The 19154-nt window shown below is 36.5% G+C and overlaps 1 protein-coding gene across 6 annotated transcripts in view; it reads right to left on the bottom strand.

Moving 5' to 3' along the window:
* Nucleotides 1-19154, bottom strand: part of LOC109091962 (collagen alpha-1(XI) chain-like) — a 67442-nt gene that overhangs the window by 38915 nt on the left and 9373 nt on the right. The window contains exons 5-18 of one of the 6 annotated variants that reach the window (XM_042714534.1): nucleotides 12289-12414; nucleotides 10256-10342; nucleotides 9160-9264; nucleotides 7666-7974; nucleotides 6515-6577; nucleotides 6323-6364; nucleotides 6161-6223; nucleotides 4622-4696; nucleotides 3195-3278; nucleotides 2755-2811; nucleotides 1222-1275; nucleotides 1086-1139; nucleotides 597-650; nucleotides 451-504 (exon numbers count right to left, since the gene is read on the bottom strand). In XM_042714534.1, the coding sequence (XP_042570468.1) occupies nucleotides 451-504; nucleotides 597-650; nucleotides 1086-1139; nucleotides 1222-1275; nucleotides 2755-2811; nucleotides 3195-3278; nucleotides 4622-4696; nucleotides 6161-6223; nucleotides 6323-6364; nucleotides 6515-6577; nucleotides 7666-7974; nucleotides 9160-9264; nucleotides 10256-10342; nucleotides 12289-12414 (1227 nt within the window). Of the gene's footprint in view, nucleotides 1-450; nucleotides 505-596; nucleotides 651-1085; nucleotides 1140-1221; nucleotides 1276-2754; nucleotides 2812-3194; nucleotides 3279-4621; nucleotides 4697-6160; nucleotides 6224-6322; nucleotides 6365-6514; nucleotides 6578-7665; nucleotides 7975-9159; nucleotides 9265-9475; nucleotides 9635-10255; nucleotides 10343-12288; nucleotides 12415-19154 lie in introns of all 6 variants that reach the window. The other 5 variants (XM_042714536.1, XM_042714535.1, XM_042714537.1 and 2 more) reach the window with 5 other exon arrangements.

Below are 19154 nucleotides of genomic sequence, written 5' to 3' on the forward strand. Positions count from 1 at the left end.
CAGTTTATATGTCAAGTTATTAATGTAAATAATTCATGTTCATAATGAAAGTTACTAAAAAATAAAATTTCAAATGCTAACTAGAGAGCATAAAATTGACTTGTCTGCGGTTATCAATTTATGTTATTTATTTTTAAGTTTTAAATTAAATTTAGTTATTTAATATGTAACAATTTATATATTAATTGTCCAACAATTGTCAAAATTGTCCAATATTTTTATTAATTTTATTTTAACACAACATACAGAGTTAGCACATGTCCCTCCAAAATCTTATAGGAGCTGCATCTAAGAGATAATTTAGTAATTAGCTTATTGTTGCGAATCATAGCTGTGAAAAGCTGTTGTGAATCTCTTCGATTTTTCAAACCCCCCTCTCGACAATGTGATCATTTACTATTATTTTACTGCATTTGTCAGTTGAATTGTTTTGTATGCATTCATACTCACCCTGTGTCCCTTCTCACCGGGCAGGCCTGGAAGCCCATCAAAACCTCTGTCACCCTTTGAAGAAGATTAGGTAAAAAATTCAAACTATATATTTATAGGTACTATATCGCATATGGCATATATGTGGCTGAGAATATCTCTTGTACCTTAGATCCAGATTCTCCAGGCATTCCACGGGCCCCATCGGCTCCAGCACGACCCTGTCACAGAAAGATCAGAGAAGAGGTGACTACTGGAAACCATTATGTGTTAATACGCAACTGTGGCGGGGAAGTCGTGGCCTAATGGTTAGAGAGTTTGTCTCCTAACCCTAAGGTTGTGGGTTCGAGTCTTGGGCCGGCAATACCATGACTGAGGTGCCCTTGAGCAAGGCACCAAACCCCCAACTGCTCCCCGGGCGCTGCAGCATAAATGGCTGCCCACTGCTCCAGGTGTGTGTTCACGGTGTGTGTGTTCACTGCTGTGTTTGTGCACTTTGGATGGGTTAAATGCAGAGCATGAATTTTGAGTATGGGTCACCATACTTGGCTGTATGTCATGTCACTATCACTGTTTAGAAGACTCATTCAAGTGAACGCAAAAATTAATAATCTTTTGTGTGTGTGTGTGTGTAAAAAATAAAGAAATTATCTTACTCTCTTGCCAGGTTTTCCCATTTGCCCTGGTGGGCCTTGGATACCCCTCGGACCCTATGATGGAAAGATAGATGATTATTTAAGTAAGTAGGTAATTCGGTAGGATGACCTTTGGTGGTGAGAAATGCTGTCTTACCTGAGGACCAGAGTCTCCACTATCGCCTTTCAGTCCAGGAGAGCCTGGAAGACCCTAAATGTGGTGGACACCAGAGAGAGATGTATTAAACCAAGACTTGACCAAACCAAACCAAACCAACATGTTTTAAACGGTTACAGAAATGTCTGCACTATATACAAAGAAACAGCAGGTGGCAATATTTCACAGCATATACAATTCCAGTTCCTCACTCTCCTAGAGAATCAAAGTAAGCCCTGAATAAAAGTACTAAAGTTAATGTAGTTGACATCATGAGCTGGATTTGTTTTAAGAGCTAGTTTTTGCACTTTATTTTAGTGAATTGTGCTGTTTCTTTAGCACTGCACCACATGAAGCTGAATACTTAGAGAAGAAACTGTTGATTTTGAAATTGCTGTTATTCCAGACAGACTGTCCTAGTTTTTTTCTAACGAATTTCAAAGATAATTTGAGAGTTGAGTTTAGCATTTATTTCTAAAGGTACACCCTACAATAAGGAACCATTTGCAAACTTGAAGATTCTCATTTGTCTGCTTTTTAAATGACACATCTAAGGATTCCTAGCCATTAAAAAGTAGCTGTGTTCTTTTCTTAAACAAAGATTATGATTTCAAAGTCCCTCTTAAATTCGCACCCCTTGTTTCAAGCTCAATCAATCACTTATAAGTATGACTTGACATGGCTGTGGTTTCCACGTTCCAAATGCTTATTTTAGGTATTTTTATCATTAGTATTGTCGTATCGGAGTAGGATCATTACTTGCCCAAAGAGGTTTTAGGCATGAGTTCACTGGCCCATCATGTTTCAAAAGGTATGGTTAGCGCAAACAATTAAGTTAATTTATCTAGTTACCTGGTCTAGTGTCATTTTAGAACTTTTTTAAAGTTAATGTTCATTTTATTTTACTTTAGGCAACAAAAATGTTTTTTAGTTTTAGCTTCAGTTAACTATAGCTACGTAATAATTCTGACCTGGCCTCTCAACAACAATATTATGCAAACACCTTGGAGCCCAATAAGTGTCCTCTCACAGAGGACTGTCGGTGGGATAATCTGGGTTTTTAAAATTTTGTATATATATGACCCTGGACCACAAACCAGTCTTATGTGTCAATTTTTTGAAATTGAGATTTATACATCATCCGAAATCTAAATAAATAAGCTTTCCATTGATGTATGGTTTAGTAGGATCAGACAATATTTGATATTGAGATACAACTATTTGAAAATCTGGAATCTGAGGGTGCAAAAAAATCTAAATACTGAGAAAATTGCCTTTGAAGTTGTCCAAATGAATTCTTAGCAATGCATATAACTTATCAAAAATTAAGTTTTGATATATTTATGGTAGGAAATTTACAAAATATCTTCATGGAACATGATCTTTACTTAATATCCTAATAATTTTTGGCGTAAAGGAAAAATCAATAATTTTGACCCATATAATGTTTTTTTTTTGGCTATTGCTAAAAATATACCCCAGTGACTTAAGACTTAAGACTTTTGCAGAGGTCTTGGGGTCACTGAAACTCACCACTGGGCCAGATCTTCCAGTGAGACCCATTGGACCTGGTGGACCTCTCATGGCGAGCTGCAAAAGCAAACCAAAGAATCAAAATCACCACAAAAATCATCAAACATATACAATAACTGGTGGACATCTACTCTCTTCAGCCAGAGGAGGTGGGGCGGTGTCTGCATTTGTCAAGGACAGATCTGAGCACTGATCTGTGGCACCTGTCGGGTCACACTACTGCGGGTCGTGAACCTTGCTAGTATTTTTAACTAGTCTCTCCACATGAGTTAAAGCAGCCTGTGCTGCTCTGTTTCACTCTTGTTTTAGCGCAAACAAGGCCAGAGCAAATCCCCTCCCCACCCTCTGACCTACAAACAGTCAAGAGTCCCCCACCTCCCCCTCAGCAAACAGCTGGGAGAAGCTCGAGGGCCATTTGGCCCTTTACTTCTCATACTCACCCTGGCCTGAGAAAGAATGGCCTGAGCCTGGGCTTCCTGAGCCGACACCACTGGACCCTTTTCCCCATCACCGCCAAAACGGAACTGTCAAACATGAACAGAGTATTCATTATTATCATTTACATTTAGAAAAACATCATACTATCATACACCACACTATAAATATTGAGTCAGTCAAACATGAAAAGCAATATTCTGACTATTTAATTAGGATTTAGATAGTACTTATAGTAACTACTTAGTAACTACTAAACATGCAGTCATTATTTTTCATATTTGTATTCTCATTAAGTATAACACTTCATACTGTACTATACAATGCTATACTGTAAATACTAAGTAAATCAAATGTGACACGCAATATTATGTATATTTCATTAGGATTTAGACCGTTTTCAAATATGCTGTACCACACAATATGCTGTAAAGAAGTTAAATATGCAGTCATTATTTCATTTTTGTATCACATAAAACACTACAGTATGCTTTACTGTAAATACTAAGTTAATCAATCACGAAAAGCAAATACTTTTGCAATTTACTAAACAACAATATGCCCTAAAGAAGCGAACCATGCAGTTATTTTTTTCATATAGTGTATGCATCCTTATTACAACATTTCATATTATATCATACTATACACTACAACTGTACAAGTTAATTAAAAACAAAAATAAATACTATGAATATTTAAATACTTTTGAAAAATACTAAACTACAATATACTGTAAAGAAGTGAAGTATGCAGCCATTATTTATGTATGTATGCTTATTCGGTACAACACCATAATTTCTAATAAGCATAGAATACTATAAATACAATATTTTAAAAACGAATCAACTATAAAAAGCAACATTTGAAATATTTAATTGGGATTTAGGTAGTTTTCAATACTTTTGCAAACTACTAAAGAATAATATGCTTTGAAGTTTGCAGTCATTATTTTCATTTATGAATCAGTACGTATAATACTTCACATTATAACATACTGTTAAAACTAATTCAGTCAAATATGAAACACAGCGTTATTAATATTTAATTAGGATTTAGATGTTTTCCAAACTTTTAAAAACTACTGAACTAGTGAAGAATATAGTCATTATTTTTTTGTTTTATATATCATCTATTTCCGTGATTTTCAACTTTTATATATATATATATATATATATATATATATATATATATATATATATATATATATATATATATATATATATATATATATTTCTTTAAAAAAAAATACATTTATTATTTTGATTGTTTTTATTGTTTTTAGTGCTTTTTTAGTTTTTTTATTCTTATATTGTTTGTTGTTTTTTTTTTATTGTTTTCATGTATTTATTATCGCTGCAATACATGTATCAAAAGTTGTGCAGCATAAGCTGGAGAGATTTGGAAAAATATTTGGTGGGTTTAGGGGTCTTACTGGCAGCATCAGCATAGTACCAGGTGGGCCTGGCAAGCCATCCGCTCCGGGAAGACCAGCACGGCCGGGAGGACCCTGAGGAAGCAGGATGAGCGGGAGAGAAAGAGAGAAGGGATAAATCAGTAATTTGACACTTCTTGACTTGACAACACACAGGTAAGAGAATGCCAAGACAGGAATGAGAGAGGCAGGGTGGTTGAACAGAGATAGAGAGACCCCCTCACTTCCATTACCCTTTAGTGAAGTTGTCCATTTTAAAGATACTGATTGTTTTCATTTTCCAGCTTATGAGCACTGGGGGATATTACTGTGTAACCATTACTTTTGCCTAAATGACACTTCATATCCCTGTCCAGACGGTTCCCTGTTGTCTCCACCAAGTCCAGTCACAACAAACTATCCCACTGTTTCACTTTTGCTACAAGTTTAGCTTGGGCAGATGTTAAATAACACTAATAAACAATATTAAATGTCATCCTGAAGTGTACAGGTCTTAGTTTCACAAAATCATTAACAGAAAGTACTCAAGATCCCACATTTTATTGATATGCATTTCATTGCCTTTAGTGGTTTAGCGGTCTTGTATTTTAATGGTGTTTTATTCATTTCCACTGATAAAATGAACTGTATTCTGATGCAAACGAGTTATTTAGTTTCTTCATTTGCATTCTTGTGTGTGTGCTGTTTCTGTTAGAGAGTGTTTTTATGTAGATGTAATACCCGGAATACAAACCTAATATCAGAACTCCAGACAGACCTTGGAGTTGGTTTGTGAATTTCTAATGATAATTATACTCAAATAGTTTAAGGCAGAATATATATATATATATATATATATATATATATATATATATATATATATATATATATATATATATATATATATATATATATAATTTTTTTGTTTTTTTTTGAGCAATGTGTGTATTTTGCATACAGAAATAAGATTGAGAGTAACATGCTGCATTTAATCAGAAATTTTGTCCAAATTGCCTACTGAACAATGACTGCTCATTCTGAAGTAACTTGAATTACTGGTAACATGCTTTGACTGGGAACTTTCTTTAATCTATGTTTCTAAATAAAGCAACTCAGGGTTTCAGACTTGAAAACTAAATGTGTTAGAGAGGGTGTAAATGTGCCCTCAGTGTCAGAAATCTGCCATGACCCTGTTAAGAATAAATTAGCATAATGTTTTGTTTACTGACACATTTTCATCCGTTCTTGCAGTTTACTACAGCCAGACTGTTTTTCTAAGCCTTTCTTGCTTAGTCTCCAGCACACAAGTTTTTCTCATGCCTGATAGGAGATAATCTGTGTGTCATTATGTTTATCACAGATTTCATTTAACATGCATAATTTCCTACTTAATCACTGTTGATTTTTTTTTCAGCGACAAATTAAATTTCTGTAAAACAAAACATGACAAAAGAAAGATTAAGACCTAAACATTAACTAAACCTGGTTTATGTTCTGAAAATACCTGTGGTTGGCATAAGTAAACATAGCATGGAGTCAGAGACTGGAACAAGTTTTTACCCTGTCACCAGGATCTCCAGCTGAACCAGGGGGGCCTTGTAAACCTGGAGGACCTGGAAGACCCTAAAGACAAAAAGAAAATAAACAGAGTAAACAGACAGACCAGAGCACAATGATCACCCAATTACTGATGCGAGCAAAAATGCAGGTACTGTAACTTACAGCAGGTCCAGGTGTTCCAGCAGGTCCTTCAATCAGCATTCCCTACGAATCACAACAAAACCAGAATAAAACAAACTGACCAGAACAAATTACAGCATCAAATTAATAAATTAATATTTAGAAACTTATCTCAATATTGTTTGGTGATGAATGCATAAGGCGATGAAGGCACAGAATTCGCTTTTCACTCACCGGCTCAATCACTGCAGGTTCTCCTTTTTCTCCCTTCAGACCCAGAACAGCACCGCCACCCAACTGCAAACATACAGCAGACGTTAGACAGATCAAATGATAGAACTATAGATAATGTAGATAGATAGATAGATAGATAGATAGATAGATAGATAGATAGATAGATAGATAGATAGATAGATAGATAGATAGATAGATAGATAGATAGATAGATAGGGTTAATGTTGGTGCAGAGTGCTAAGTGTATGTGGTGTAAAACTACATGTGAATATAAAAAGTGTTAAAAAAAGATGCTAAATTTGGTAACACTTAATTTTAAGGACCAATTCTCACTATTAACTGGTTGCTTATTAGCATGCATATTACTAGCATATTGGCTGTTTATTAGTACTTGCTTGTTAAAGCATTATTCCAGATCTCTTTATACTGTACCATATTTTAGATCCCTGAATCCAACCCCATTCATAAACTTTTAACAACTAACTTACTAACTATTAATAGGCAGCAAATTAGCAACAAAAGTCATAGTTAATAGTTAGTTAACAGTGAAATTTGGTCCCCAAACTAAAGTGTGATCCTAAATTCATAAATGACGTTAATCTCTCTGAGATTAACAAGATGGAAAGTGTGTAACTTGCAGTGTAATGGACAGGATCTGATGCCGTCAAACCTTTGCTCATGTGACCTGTAAGATACAGGTGCTGGATTGTTTAAACGGAGGGGAAGTATGAGCTTCTTAAGGGGGAGGAGGTGGAGAAAGGTGTGTCTGAACAGACAGCTGGGTCTGTGGTATGGGGTAATTACTGTATCCCGGGGCAATATGAGAGTGTATCCCGGGGCAGAATTACTGTATCCCGGGGCAATATGGGAGATAAGGTGCTGACAGTCAGAGAGATGATCTATAATGTACAGAGACAGAAGGGAGAGAAGACCAGTACGCACAAGAGGAAGAAGTGCAGTAGTCTGTATGTTTCAAAACATGCTAATCACATCCAGTAGAGAAAGATTAGTATAAACCAATGCACCAAACAAAAAAAATGAATGAACCCCATGCGAAATAGTGTACAACAAAGCCAACAATGCATGCTAGATTCCCATATCCAACAGTCCGAGTGCTGGACGTCATCCTCGTTTGGGGGGTCAATACTTACGTCCGACGTCACTTCTGTTTCAGCGATGTCTTTTTCTGCGGCAACCCCTGGCCCAAAACTGTCCTCGTAAGCAGATGTAGGGTTTGGAGCCACATTGCCAAACTCATCGTACACCCCATACTCATATTGATTTTTGTCAAGCCCAGTCACATCATATTCCTTAAGATCATACTCCTTAAAGTCATAGGTGTCCACTCCGGTGGGGTCGGCAGTGCCGCTGGGCAGTGCGGCCTCCGGGACAGCGCTCTGATCCAGACCATCCTGGGATGTTTCAGTGACATAATCACTGAAGACTTCCTCTTCCACAGCCTTATTATACCCAAGCAATGTGGCCAGGAGGAAGGGAGTTCAAGCAACCGAGGGAAGATGGATGTTAGTTTAAGCAGTTAAAGCAAATACTACTGTATCTAATGCAAAGCAGGAGCAAAATGAATTGCATGAGATATATTTATTAAGAATAACACGTCAATTTTGGGCAGCAACAAGGTAACACTTCTTTGTCCCATTCAGTGGAAATATATCAGATGATTTGGATTGGATACAAGGATTTGGAGTAATTGGTGAGATGAGAATGTAAGGCACAAATTAAATCTGGTTAAGTAAATCAAACATTATACAAGTTACAGTAATGGATAGATATAAAAAGCAATGTGAATTTATAAAGACACATGTGGTTAAGAATGATAGAAAACAGTTCTGATTTCATAGAAATGCTGTTATATGAAAATAAGTATCTTTTATAAATGTGTGTTCAAATTTTGGGGGACAGATAAAGTGTTAACTTAATTATAAAAAAGCATTATATTTACATATTTAATAATTACACCTAGAAGTCTATGATAGAATATAGTTCTGCTAACTAGTGCCAGAACTATTCAACCAGACTACAGCAAGCGCTAAGTTTCTTTATCAGAGATCCTCATCTTTGGGTCACTTACTGAGGGAACTGTTTGGAATGGGACGTGTTATCTTCTCAGTGATAGTTAGGGCTAGAAAATGGGCAACCAGTCAACATTTAAACAACCAATTCCAAAACTCCGGCCCAAAATACAAACATATATAGTTTTGACTCAGCTGTGGGATCAATTCACTGCTTTAAATATAGATAGGATGGATAGACATTCATAAATTGCCTTAAATATCACTGATATCCACAACAGAAAGCTGAAAACCAACTGCATGACAGTCCACTAAAAATATCTACTTGATATTCAAGACATGTCCAAAGTTTCAGACCGGAAAGCATCACAGGAAATGGATTGGCTAACTTTAGAACTTGGCAGTTTTATGGTGAATATCAGCTTTATGCTGTTGGATAAAACAGTTCCCTTGCAGTGACAGTCCCAGAGTCAATAAACAGAACAATTGCCATGAATTGTTTTGTTTTGTCATTTCATATCAAATACTTCCTCGTCATACGTGCTCCTGGATTTTTCCCATTTCTGTCCCACATTTTAGTTGCCCTACCATCATAGTATATAATCAAATGATTACCTGGTTTGGTCCAGTGGTTGCGACAGGAGACTGAGTTTTGGAAGCATCTACTGTTCCGTAGTCAAGTGCACTGTCTGTATAGTACTCCCCATCTACATTGTTAGGCTATAGCAGTTTCATAGTGAGAAGAAAAGAGGAAGAAGATCAGAAAGGAGGAATTAACACAGTTCGAGAAGTTCCACAAGCGTTACAGGCTGGATCCACGAGGACGGCACCTAGTGAAAGGGGGCGGACGCACACTCAGACTATCAAAGATCACCCTCAGCGAAAGAGAGATCTTGATGGGTTCTGACATGAGCTACACTTGTACTATTACCCCTAGAATGAGATTTCTTGGTGGCGGTGACCGGTATCCATTCTTCTTAGGGGCTAACTTTTTAGCCTGTTTTTGCTCCTGGTACTTATAGGGTTTGGAAAAAGATTTAGGGGACTTTCTCGTCCTCTTCGTTTTCATGGAGACACTACGTTTCACTCTCTGGAAAAAGGTTATGGTGAAAGGAAAAAGACACAACACATCAAAATATCTGTGTTAGGATATAAATAAGTCCTCATTTTTTTTAAACATGGCTTTCTTAGGTAAATTCAGGATAACTTGCTATTCACTATCTTTCAAAAGCTTTCATGCTTGCTTCCAAGAGCGGTTATCCTAAAACTAAACAAAGCAATCTATGTTTGAAAAAACGGCTACCATTTGACTCCTAAGTTCAGAGAATATCATTATTAAACCCAGTATAGTCACACTAGACATTGAGTTTACCAACATGGACACACACAAATATACACTACATGGGCAAAAGTATGGGAACTGCTACAGTAATTTATGGGTCTGGCTATTTAAGCTAACTAACAGGTGCTTAAAAGCTAGCATACAACCATATAATCTCCTTAAACAAACATTTTCAGTAGTATAGGGCGTACCAAAGTGTTAGCTAGGTATCACAGGACACCTCTATGAAAACGGATCGGAAGAATTGACTGGCCCAGACAAAGCCCACGCCACATACTTTTGCCTATGTAATTTATACAGGTCAAGGAAAGGGGGCGGGGCCACCCCATGATTGACAAAACAAACACATCACCCGTTTCTTGCATTTACCTGCGGCTCAGAATATTCATCTGTCGCTGTGGGGGTCGCTCCCTCATAATAATCATATAAATCACCGTATTCAACAGCAGTTGTGTACTGCACACAGGGAGAGGATGAGAGAGGTTAGCAAAGCATACAAACTTCATGTAGAATGTAATCTACCCCTAGGTGCATTACATACTTTGATGGTTAGATTTACTGTATAGCTGGTTTTCATACAGTGCAGATGAATTAGGCAGCTTTATTAACCCAACCCCCCTTTTTATTCCGTTCTCATCTTTATTTGTGTGTAAAACCCCATCTGCCTTCTAAAGCAAAGGCTGATTAAAGGCTTAGATCTATAGAAAGAGTCCAGTCTATTTGATTTTATTATTTCTAACACATTTCACAGTCCTATTAGCTATAAAAAAACTTGTGCTGGGACAAGGGATTTTATACACACAAAAAATGTTCATACAAAATGTATAATTGGCATCATACATTGTATAGATGTTAAGTTTTGAATATTAAGTTAATAATAATATTAAAATTAGGTTAATATTAATAAAAAAGTCAGTTTATATACGCATTCATCAAATATGACACGTTTTAATGAATGGATTTATGCTTTTTGCTAAAGTTTATGTAACAGCTTCTCTGTTTCTATTCCTTCACTACAAATAACGGCTGTTAGACAGCAGGAAGGATGATAAAGCCATTGAGTCTGGCTCTCCAGGGCTTCATCTATCAAACACAAGTATATGTTAATCCTCATACTGCGTAAGAGCTCATAAAACAGCCACTGAGCTGATGATCTGGCCCTCTTCCATGGCTGGTGATCACTCAGCGTTGAGTAGGACACCATTCAGCCATGTCAAGGGTGATTTATGAGCAGAGCATATCACACACGCTCGCCGAGTCAAGATGCGAGAAAAAAGGTTATTGATTTCTCACATACAGGAAACGACCCTCTCCCTGTTTCAGCAGGATATAACGGGTTAAAATGACTTGCATGTGGCGCCTGTGTTTACAGGAGTCATCACAGAGGTCAGAAGTGGCAAGGTGTGGCTGACCTTTGACCTGTTGACATGTTTTTATGTACACTACCATTCAAAGATTTCAGTCAGTAAATGTTTTTGAAAGAAAATAATACTTTTATTCACCAAGGATGCATTAAATTGGTCAAAAGTTACAGTAAAGACTTTTACATTTTTACAAAAAAAAAAAAAAAAAACGATTTTGAATAAATACTGTTCTTTTGAACTTTCTAATCATCAAAGTGTCCTGAAAAATCCTGGTTTCCACAAAAATATAAAACAGAACAACTGTTTTCAACATTGATAATAAGAAATGTTTCTTGAACCTAAAGAATCTTGTGACATTGAAGACTGGAATAATAATGCAGAAAATTCAGCTTTGCACCACAGGAATAAAATACATAAAAAAATAAAAAATAATCAAACAGAAAAGCTGTTTTAATAGTAATAATATTTCACTGTTACATAGTGAAACATAGTTTTTACTGTATTTTTGAGCAAATAAATGCAGCCTTAGTGAGCATAAAAGACCTTCAAAAACATAAAAAAAATCTTACTAACCCCAAATGTTTGAACTATAGTGTAAATTATATTATATTATATTATATGATTCTTTTATCTATTATCTATGAAGGATGGGAGAAAAATTCCTTCCATAATGACCATTCCTGACTGTTGTGTTGTTTCTTTTATTTGTTAAATAATAAATAAACAAATAAACAAATAATAATAATAATAATAATGCGCCAAAGTATAATTTTAATTTAAAATGCAGTTTTGATTTGTAACATGTTTAGCCACTACATAATTCCTGTATTTGAGTGTTATTTCATAGTTTTTACGATTTGTATATTTTTCAAATCTGTAGAAAACAACAATAAAGTATGAGAGTCTGTGTGTCCAATCATTTGACTGGTAGCGTCAAATGTATCAACAAAGTGCCAGACTTCCAGAAACATTTGGTCTACTGGATACTGCAGGAAAGACCATTTCCTCTGCTGGTCAGAGCAAAAGGTCTATACTAACCTCCTCCCCGGGATCCTGGGCTTGCAGTGTGTCCTTGTGGGGGACGTCACAGTCTGGGCTGTAGTGTTCACAGTAGTCGTAAGCTGCTTTAGGGTCGGCCACAATCAGCAGTTGTTGGATATCACCCTGAGGGGATGAATGACAGGAAAATACATGAGATACAAGTGCCAAAAAATACCTCTGTTATTAGTACTGAGACACATTTATGTAATATATTTTCTGCATGAAAAAACGACAAAGCCATCTTATCCTGGTTGGTCAAAACATAAAAAATACCACTCTTTTACTGCAGGAAATACAGGCAATGTTGGAATGGCAAGGCAACAAAACAACAAATCACCAACCACTTTTACAACGAGGAACGCAGGTCAGATGGTTCAGGAAATTGCTGCTTTATACACAGGTAAATAAAACGTGTTTCATCATGAAACACCTGGTAACAGAAACACACAAAGGAAGTTTCCTCTCATATAAAATGCTGCCTGCTAAACAATGCTTAGGCAGCAATACATAAAACCTTCTGGTCAACAACACGTTAAACACATATTTATAAAAAACACATGCATGGTCTTTCTTCCAAATGAGTGGAATCTGTTTCTCGAAATTGTTGCCTCAGTAACAATAGCATACATTCATTCTGCATTATGATCAACAACTGGATGATAAAAGACATCATTTACTGTATGAGGTTTGGATTTAAGTGATTACATTTGTGCATTTTTAGGCCACGTGTCTTTAATGGGATGTAACTGGCAGATCCAGATCTTTCTGGGGTGGTTCAGAGTGACCCCGGTCTGTTACGAGGAACATGCATGACTTTTACAGTACAGTCCACAAGTAGATCTGGGGGATGTGTTGGAACCTGAGGTCTTTCCTTGGCACTGTCACAAAGAGAGAGAGAGAGAGAGAGAGAGAGAGAGAGAGAGAGAGAGAGAGAGAGACAGACTGTGCGATTTAGCAGCAAGGCAACCCCGAAAAAAAAAAAAAAGGAAAAAAGGCTTGGGGTTTTTAGTTGCATTTGTGTGTTTTTTTTTTTTTTTTTTTTGTTTTTAATTGTTCTCTGTAAACTCAACTGTATAAACAGCAAAATGCTCAGGTGTGCCCACATAATAGAGGATGCCTGACCTACTTATTACAAAATACCACCCTTTATACTTTTATTATTTGATTTATGGAAACAGAATCAATTTAAAAGAATGTAACCCCCCCACCGCCATATGTGTATTTTTTTTATTATTTGGTGGTAAAAATGTTGTTTTTTTTTGGATATTATGTCTTCTTTTTTTTTAATATGGTGGTGGTTGATAATAGATTCAAATTTTCAAGCTTCACATTAACAAATGGTTCAAATTAATGACTTAAGTCATCTGATGGCATTATGTGAGGAAAGGCTGAAATTGAAGTCGCTGTTCAGTTAAAATCTTGACATCCCCCTAGATCTGAATTCATCAAAGTTCACAAAAGAAATGTTGATTGCTCTTTCAAGTCAATGAATCTTTAATGTAGTTTCTAGTTCTTACAAATCTAGTTCTTAGGTTCAACTCAGTCAATGATTCAGTCTTAGCAGGTTTCATTGGAAAACTACAGTCACCTTACATTGTAACCTGTCCTTCACACATAGCACACAAGTCATTCAGGCCACTTTTATGTGCCTTTTTTTTAATTTTGTGGCTTGACAGCCTCAGTTTTCATTCACTTTCATTAAAAAAAATAACCAATATCATTACAGTCGCTGCAATCATGTAATTTCAAGCCATGTTTTCATTGATCACCTGTTGCCCTGTTACATACAGTACATTTACCAGACCATGAAAGCCAGGATTGGCCCCAAAAACCAAGCTTGGCATTACAGTCTGGTGCCAAGATAGAGGGAAAGACAGGGAGATCAAGCCAACGGCTGAATAAAAGTGACAGATATTACCGCATTTGTCACCCAAGCAACTTGAACAACTCCCTGGACCCTGCAGAACTTATTCGGAGTAAGATACGCATGAAATCCTGGTCTAATAGTAGCACTGAATCAATTCAAATAGACTTAAGTAAATAATTCAGAAAAATCAAGCGCACTCAATGATTTGCAGTAATGCAATTACATCTGACTTGTAAAAAAGCTTGTTTCTGCCATGGAATAAAACATAAAAAAGGTCACTGCAATTATTTTCCTCCGAATTGTGAGGGAAAAAAACTTTAAAAAATCTAAAAATAAAAAAGCCTTTCTTAGTTTTTATCCCATAGTGTAAACAAGCTTCCACAGGCATGCAATGTATAGGCTATTGCAAAATATGTTTGCTAGATCAGCGGTTCTCAATTTCAGTCCTCGTGAAATATTCTCTGCTTGTTACCACAGTTGTTTAATGTATTGGGTCTGTTAGAAGTGAGCTCCGTGCAAGAACTGTGCCCATTGACATGGTCCCTACACAGTGTTCATTGTTTCCTACTCCCTGAGCAGGGTAAATCTGTTGAAGTTTACTTCACTTCAGAACATTCATTCATGGATTTGCGCTGCACAATATCTTTACACACGGGCAAGTGTGAAATCATATACCTCAGTAAATAAATACAATTTAAATTCAAGTCTCACACACTTCAGTGCACTTTGAATGGAACATATACGTTCGCTTCGAACTGGAATCATGGCGGAATATCCTGTGGGTCCACTTCGCAGGGCACTTACGTTTGAATAGAACAAACAGCTGAAGCGTGAGGACTGGATTTGAGAACCACTGTGCTTGATAACTTAAAAATTTGTTTTATGTGGAATTTACAGCAGGTTTCTATCTCTATTGTCTTAGCAGGGTATTTTTATTTTAAAGAATTAATTAGATTGATTATAAATAATAACCAAGTAATGGAATATCCATGCAATAATGTACCAAGATCTTTTTTAATAGTTTTGTGTATATTGGTTTTACGATTTTAACTAGTTAAATGTTAGTCATTCGAAAACATCTCAGCTTTGTACTAAAAAGGTTTGTTGTCTTGAAGGCCCAGTGTGTGAAAAACTATTTAAGATGCAGACCCCCAGCATGAGCATACAGCAAACTGTTCAAATAGCAACGTAGCACAATAGGATACCTGTTATTAAGCGCCATAATGCCTCAGCTTTACAACATGAGAGAATTTGGTCAATTTTCCTCAGTCATTTAATTTTACTTAACTGCTCTTATTACAGAACTGGAGAGAGCCAATGGTGGCGAACACCAAATTCGAAACAAAAGAAGCAGTGAACTTTGATGTACCCAAGGTAACCGAGTGACCAGGCAACACACCAGATGCTATTACCTGTGGTCAGTGCTACTTCCTCACTTCACAGACACTATAGTAATTAAGATAGCAACCTGGCCATTTAGGAAAAAAATCTGGATGTGTTTCTGAACTGTCATTCAAAGTGTGTCAACGCCGAGTGCAACAATTCATTAAGAAAATGCCTTTTGCCAACCATTTTTGTAGGTTTAATTGATTTGGTAGGAGAGCCCTGGTGGTTGAAGAAAGATCCCTGTTCATTATGAGACAGAAATGAGACATGGAACTACATGTAAGTGTGGTTAAAAAAATAAAGGCTATGTCATGATATATCCTTTTTGTGGGCCAATATACTGCAAATAGCACATTGTATACTTTCAAACTCAGCAAAAATCAAAGGCTTCTTTACATGCCCTACAAAGCGTTGATTCATTCAGGGCTAGTAAGAGACGTCGCTCCTACAGGTCTGTCCAGGTATTTCCGCCATATTTCCCAAAATACACTTCAGAAGTAGCCATACAGTGGGAACAGTCATAGCCTCCACACTCTTACACAGAGAACTCTGTTTCTCCAACCACGCAAATCCCAAATGACACACCCAATCTAAATACTGGTCATACCTCTTAGCTTTTCTATCTATCTATCTATCTATCTATCTATCTATCTATCTATCTATCTATCTATCTATCTATCTATCTATCTATCTATCTATCTATCTATCTATCTATCTATCTATCTATCTATCTATCTATCTATCTATCTATCTGTTGATTTAAACAGCAAGAGGTAAAAAAAAAAAAAAAAAACTGGGATGAAACTCCCAAAACTGTCAGGTGAAATATATGAGAGCATTTCTAAATTACCCTTTGACAACCCTCTTAACATCTGATTGCCTTTAAAAGCCCAATATATTTAAATATTAAATAATATATACAGAGCCCCTACAATGTGTGGAAGAAAAAAAAGTTGAGATCATGGCCACAAGTTAAGAATTTCTGTCCACATTTATTAAATTGTGACCATGCTTTATTAATGAAACATGTTTCCTCATTTTGGTTAAATCATGGTGATGATTAACATGGGAGAACCAACTAATAAGTTGTGGGATTCTTAATTTGTGCCCACAATATCTTGTTGTCATGTGCAGGGCTCCATAGATATAAAATATTGAGTATTAAAATTGGTATGCTAGTTGTCAAAATCAAATATGAATTGGTTAGTACTTCACATAGTAAAACAACACTATAAACACCAAATCATCAATAGAATCAGGGTTCGAATTACGGGGGAGCTAAGGGGAGCTCGGCTCCCCTGAAAAGGACCTGGGCTCTCCTGAAAGCCTACTTTGAGACATTTAGGGGGAGCTCTAAAACACTGCCCATTTTTTTGTGTCGCATATTGATTTTGATTTTCTGTACATTAAGGTTCCTGAAATAAATGATGATATTAAAAATGTGTCAATGTTGTGTGTTTATTCGCTCATTACATTACTATTTCCGAACACTATTTTCCGCTGTGTCTCCTGCTTTGACCATCCATGCGTGGCAGCGCTGCACTGAAATTACTATGTTTACGTCACCGCTTGAACTTCTCACTGAGTTGGTATTTGAATGTTAGCTTAACTTCAAGTTCAAGTGTCAAAAAGAAAGCAGCCAAACCTCAGTCAATTTGGATTTACAAAACAAACGAAGAGGAGTGATGACAGCGCACCAGCAACAACTAGCTTGCCGGTGATACCGCCGCCGCCGCTAAAAGTTGCTGCTATCCTGGGTTACAGGACGGAAAGCAAAGACAGAAGACCCCAGGCCTCTGTGGTCACTTCTGATTTAAGGTAAGAATCATGGAATTACTTACTTGATCTGTGCGTTTGTGAGGATTGGCCCTAATCCTATTTAATATTGATGTATTTTTTTTATGATTGTTATGTGAGTTATTCTGTTTTTTTATCATGATTTGCATGATGTAGGCCTAAGCGCGGTTGATTCAGAACCGTGGACAGAGCTGTTTGCCCTAACACTGACAACACTGACTGACGCTTGCATTTTAAAGTAAATGGTTTACTAAGTAAACAAAAGGTTTACTGTAAACCTATTGTTTTAAATGCCCTAACATGCACCAAAAGCGTTAAAGTCAGTCAGGGAGGATCGGAAAATAGGGCTCCCCCGAAAGCCACTTTGTAATTCGAACCCTGAATAGAATAGAACAGAAAAAAAAGGTATCAAGCCATACTTGAGGAATCAATTAACATCAGATTCACAGCAGCACAAAATTAAGGGTCAATCAAATATTACATCACTATACTAACAACAAGAAGTCCCTATTAGAAGTAAAGCAATATGGGGTAACAAGACATCGTTCCCATCCCCCACTAAGAAAGTTCTCTGTTACATGGGTAAACACACACCCAAGCCCTCCTTCTTACCAAGAAGCAAAGCATTTCAGTATCACCTGTCAATCGGCCCATTGTACATCATTATTTACAGCTTTAACTCTTTTTGACCCTGCACATTCCACACAGCCTCAGCTATGACTTTTAAGAGAACAAACGCACACATAACACTATAAAACAGCAAGCACGTTTGCACCAAAAACAGTCAAACCTACATTTAGCTTAACATGAGAGGTGTTGATATGATTAAAAATGTGGAAATAGGTTGCTAAGCATATCATAACAATATCATAACATGCAGTCATGACTGTGAAAATATTTTAATCATTTGCATTAATTAGTAATTTTCTGCTCTAATCGAGGTGATGGCAGGGCTGCTGACTCTCCTTTAAACCTGTAATTTGTCATGTCTGCTAATTAATACTTGTCCCAGAGTTCACATCTGAAATAAATATGCCACATCTAGGGAAATCTTGTTTTTGTACAGTGCAAGACAATTGGCAAAAAGAAAGTAAGTGTTTACACTTTTTTTTTCCTGATGCTTTCCGCTCATTAAATAAAATGGATTTGGAAATTTTGCTCAATTATACACATTTTTCAAATCCTTAAACCACCAGATAAATATAATCAGGCTCTAAGTATATTGTATGATGATGCAGTTTTACTGAAATTACAGAATTAGTCATGTCAAATGAAGGCCTCAGCTGAGCAATCCGTGCATGAAGAGGACTCCTCTGGCTTTGAGTAGCTTTAATTACAAGGTGAAAGAAGCCTTCATAACAGGAAGCGAGGGGAAAACTTGACCACTTAAAGGTAAACAGTGACACAAGGCTTGTCTGTGTTATCCTGAGTAAGCTCATGTCCAGAGGAACAAATATTCACCTTTGCCATTATGGAAATGATCTCTGAAACTAGTAAAATCTAAAGAAGTTTTGCATCTTTGATATGTGGAGAAGTTACATTTTACACTCATAGACTTTAAAACAACTTACATCAAAGTTCATGTATTGCTAAAGTGGAAATTAACCACAAAGATGCATTAGGCTAAAGTGAACAATGACTCTACATACCACAATGTTACATAAAAAGATGCTTACGACAGGTTGCCATGGAGATCTTTCTCAATGAACTATAATAATGAATGGGATGCTAAAGCAAATAGCTAGCTTGTGGCAAACAATGTAAAGGCTTACATAGCATCCCATGAACTCTCAAAAACCTCTCATTTTATAGT

Source organism: Cyprinus carpio, chromosome A24 (assembly GCF_018340385.1).
Source record: "Cyprinus carpio isolate SPL01 chromosome A24, ASM1834038v1, whole genome shotgun sequence".
Taxonomy (NCBI): Eukaryota; Metazoa; Chordata; class Actinopteri; order Cypriniformes; family Cyprinidae; genus Cyprinus; species Cyprinus carpio.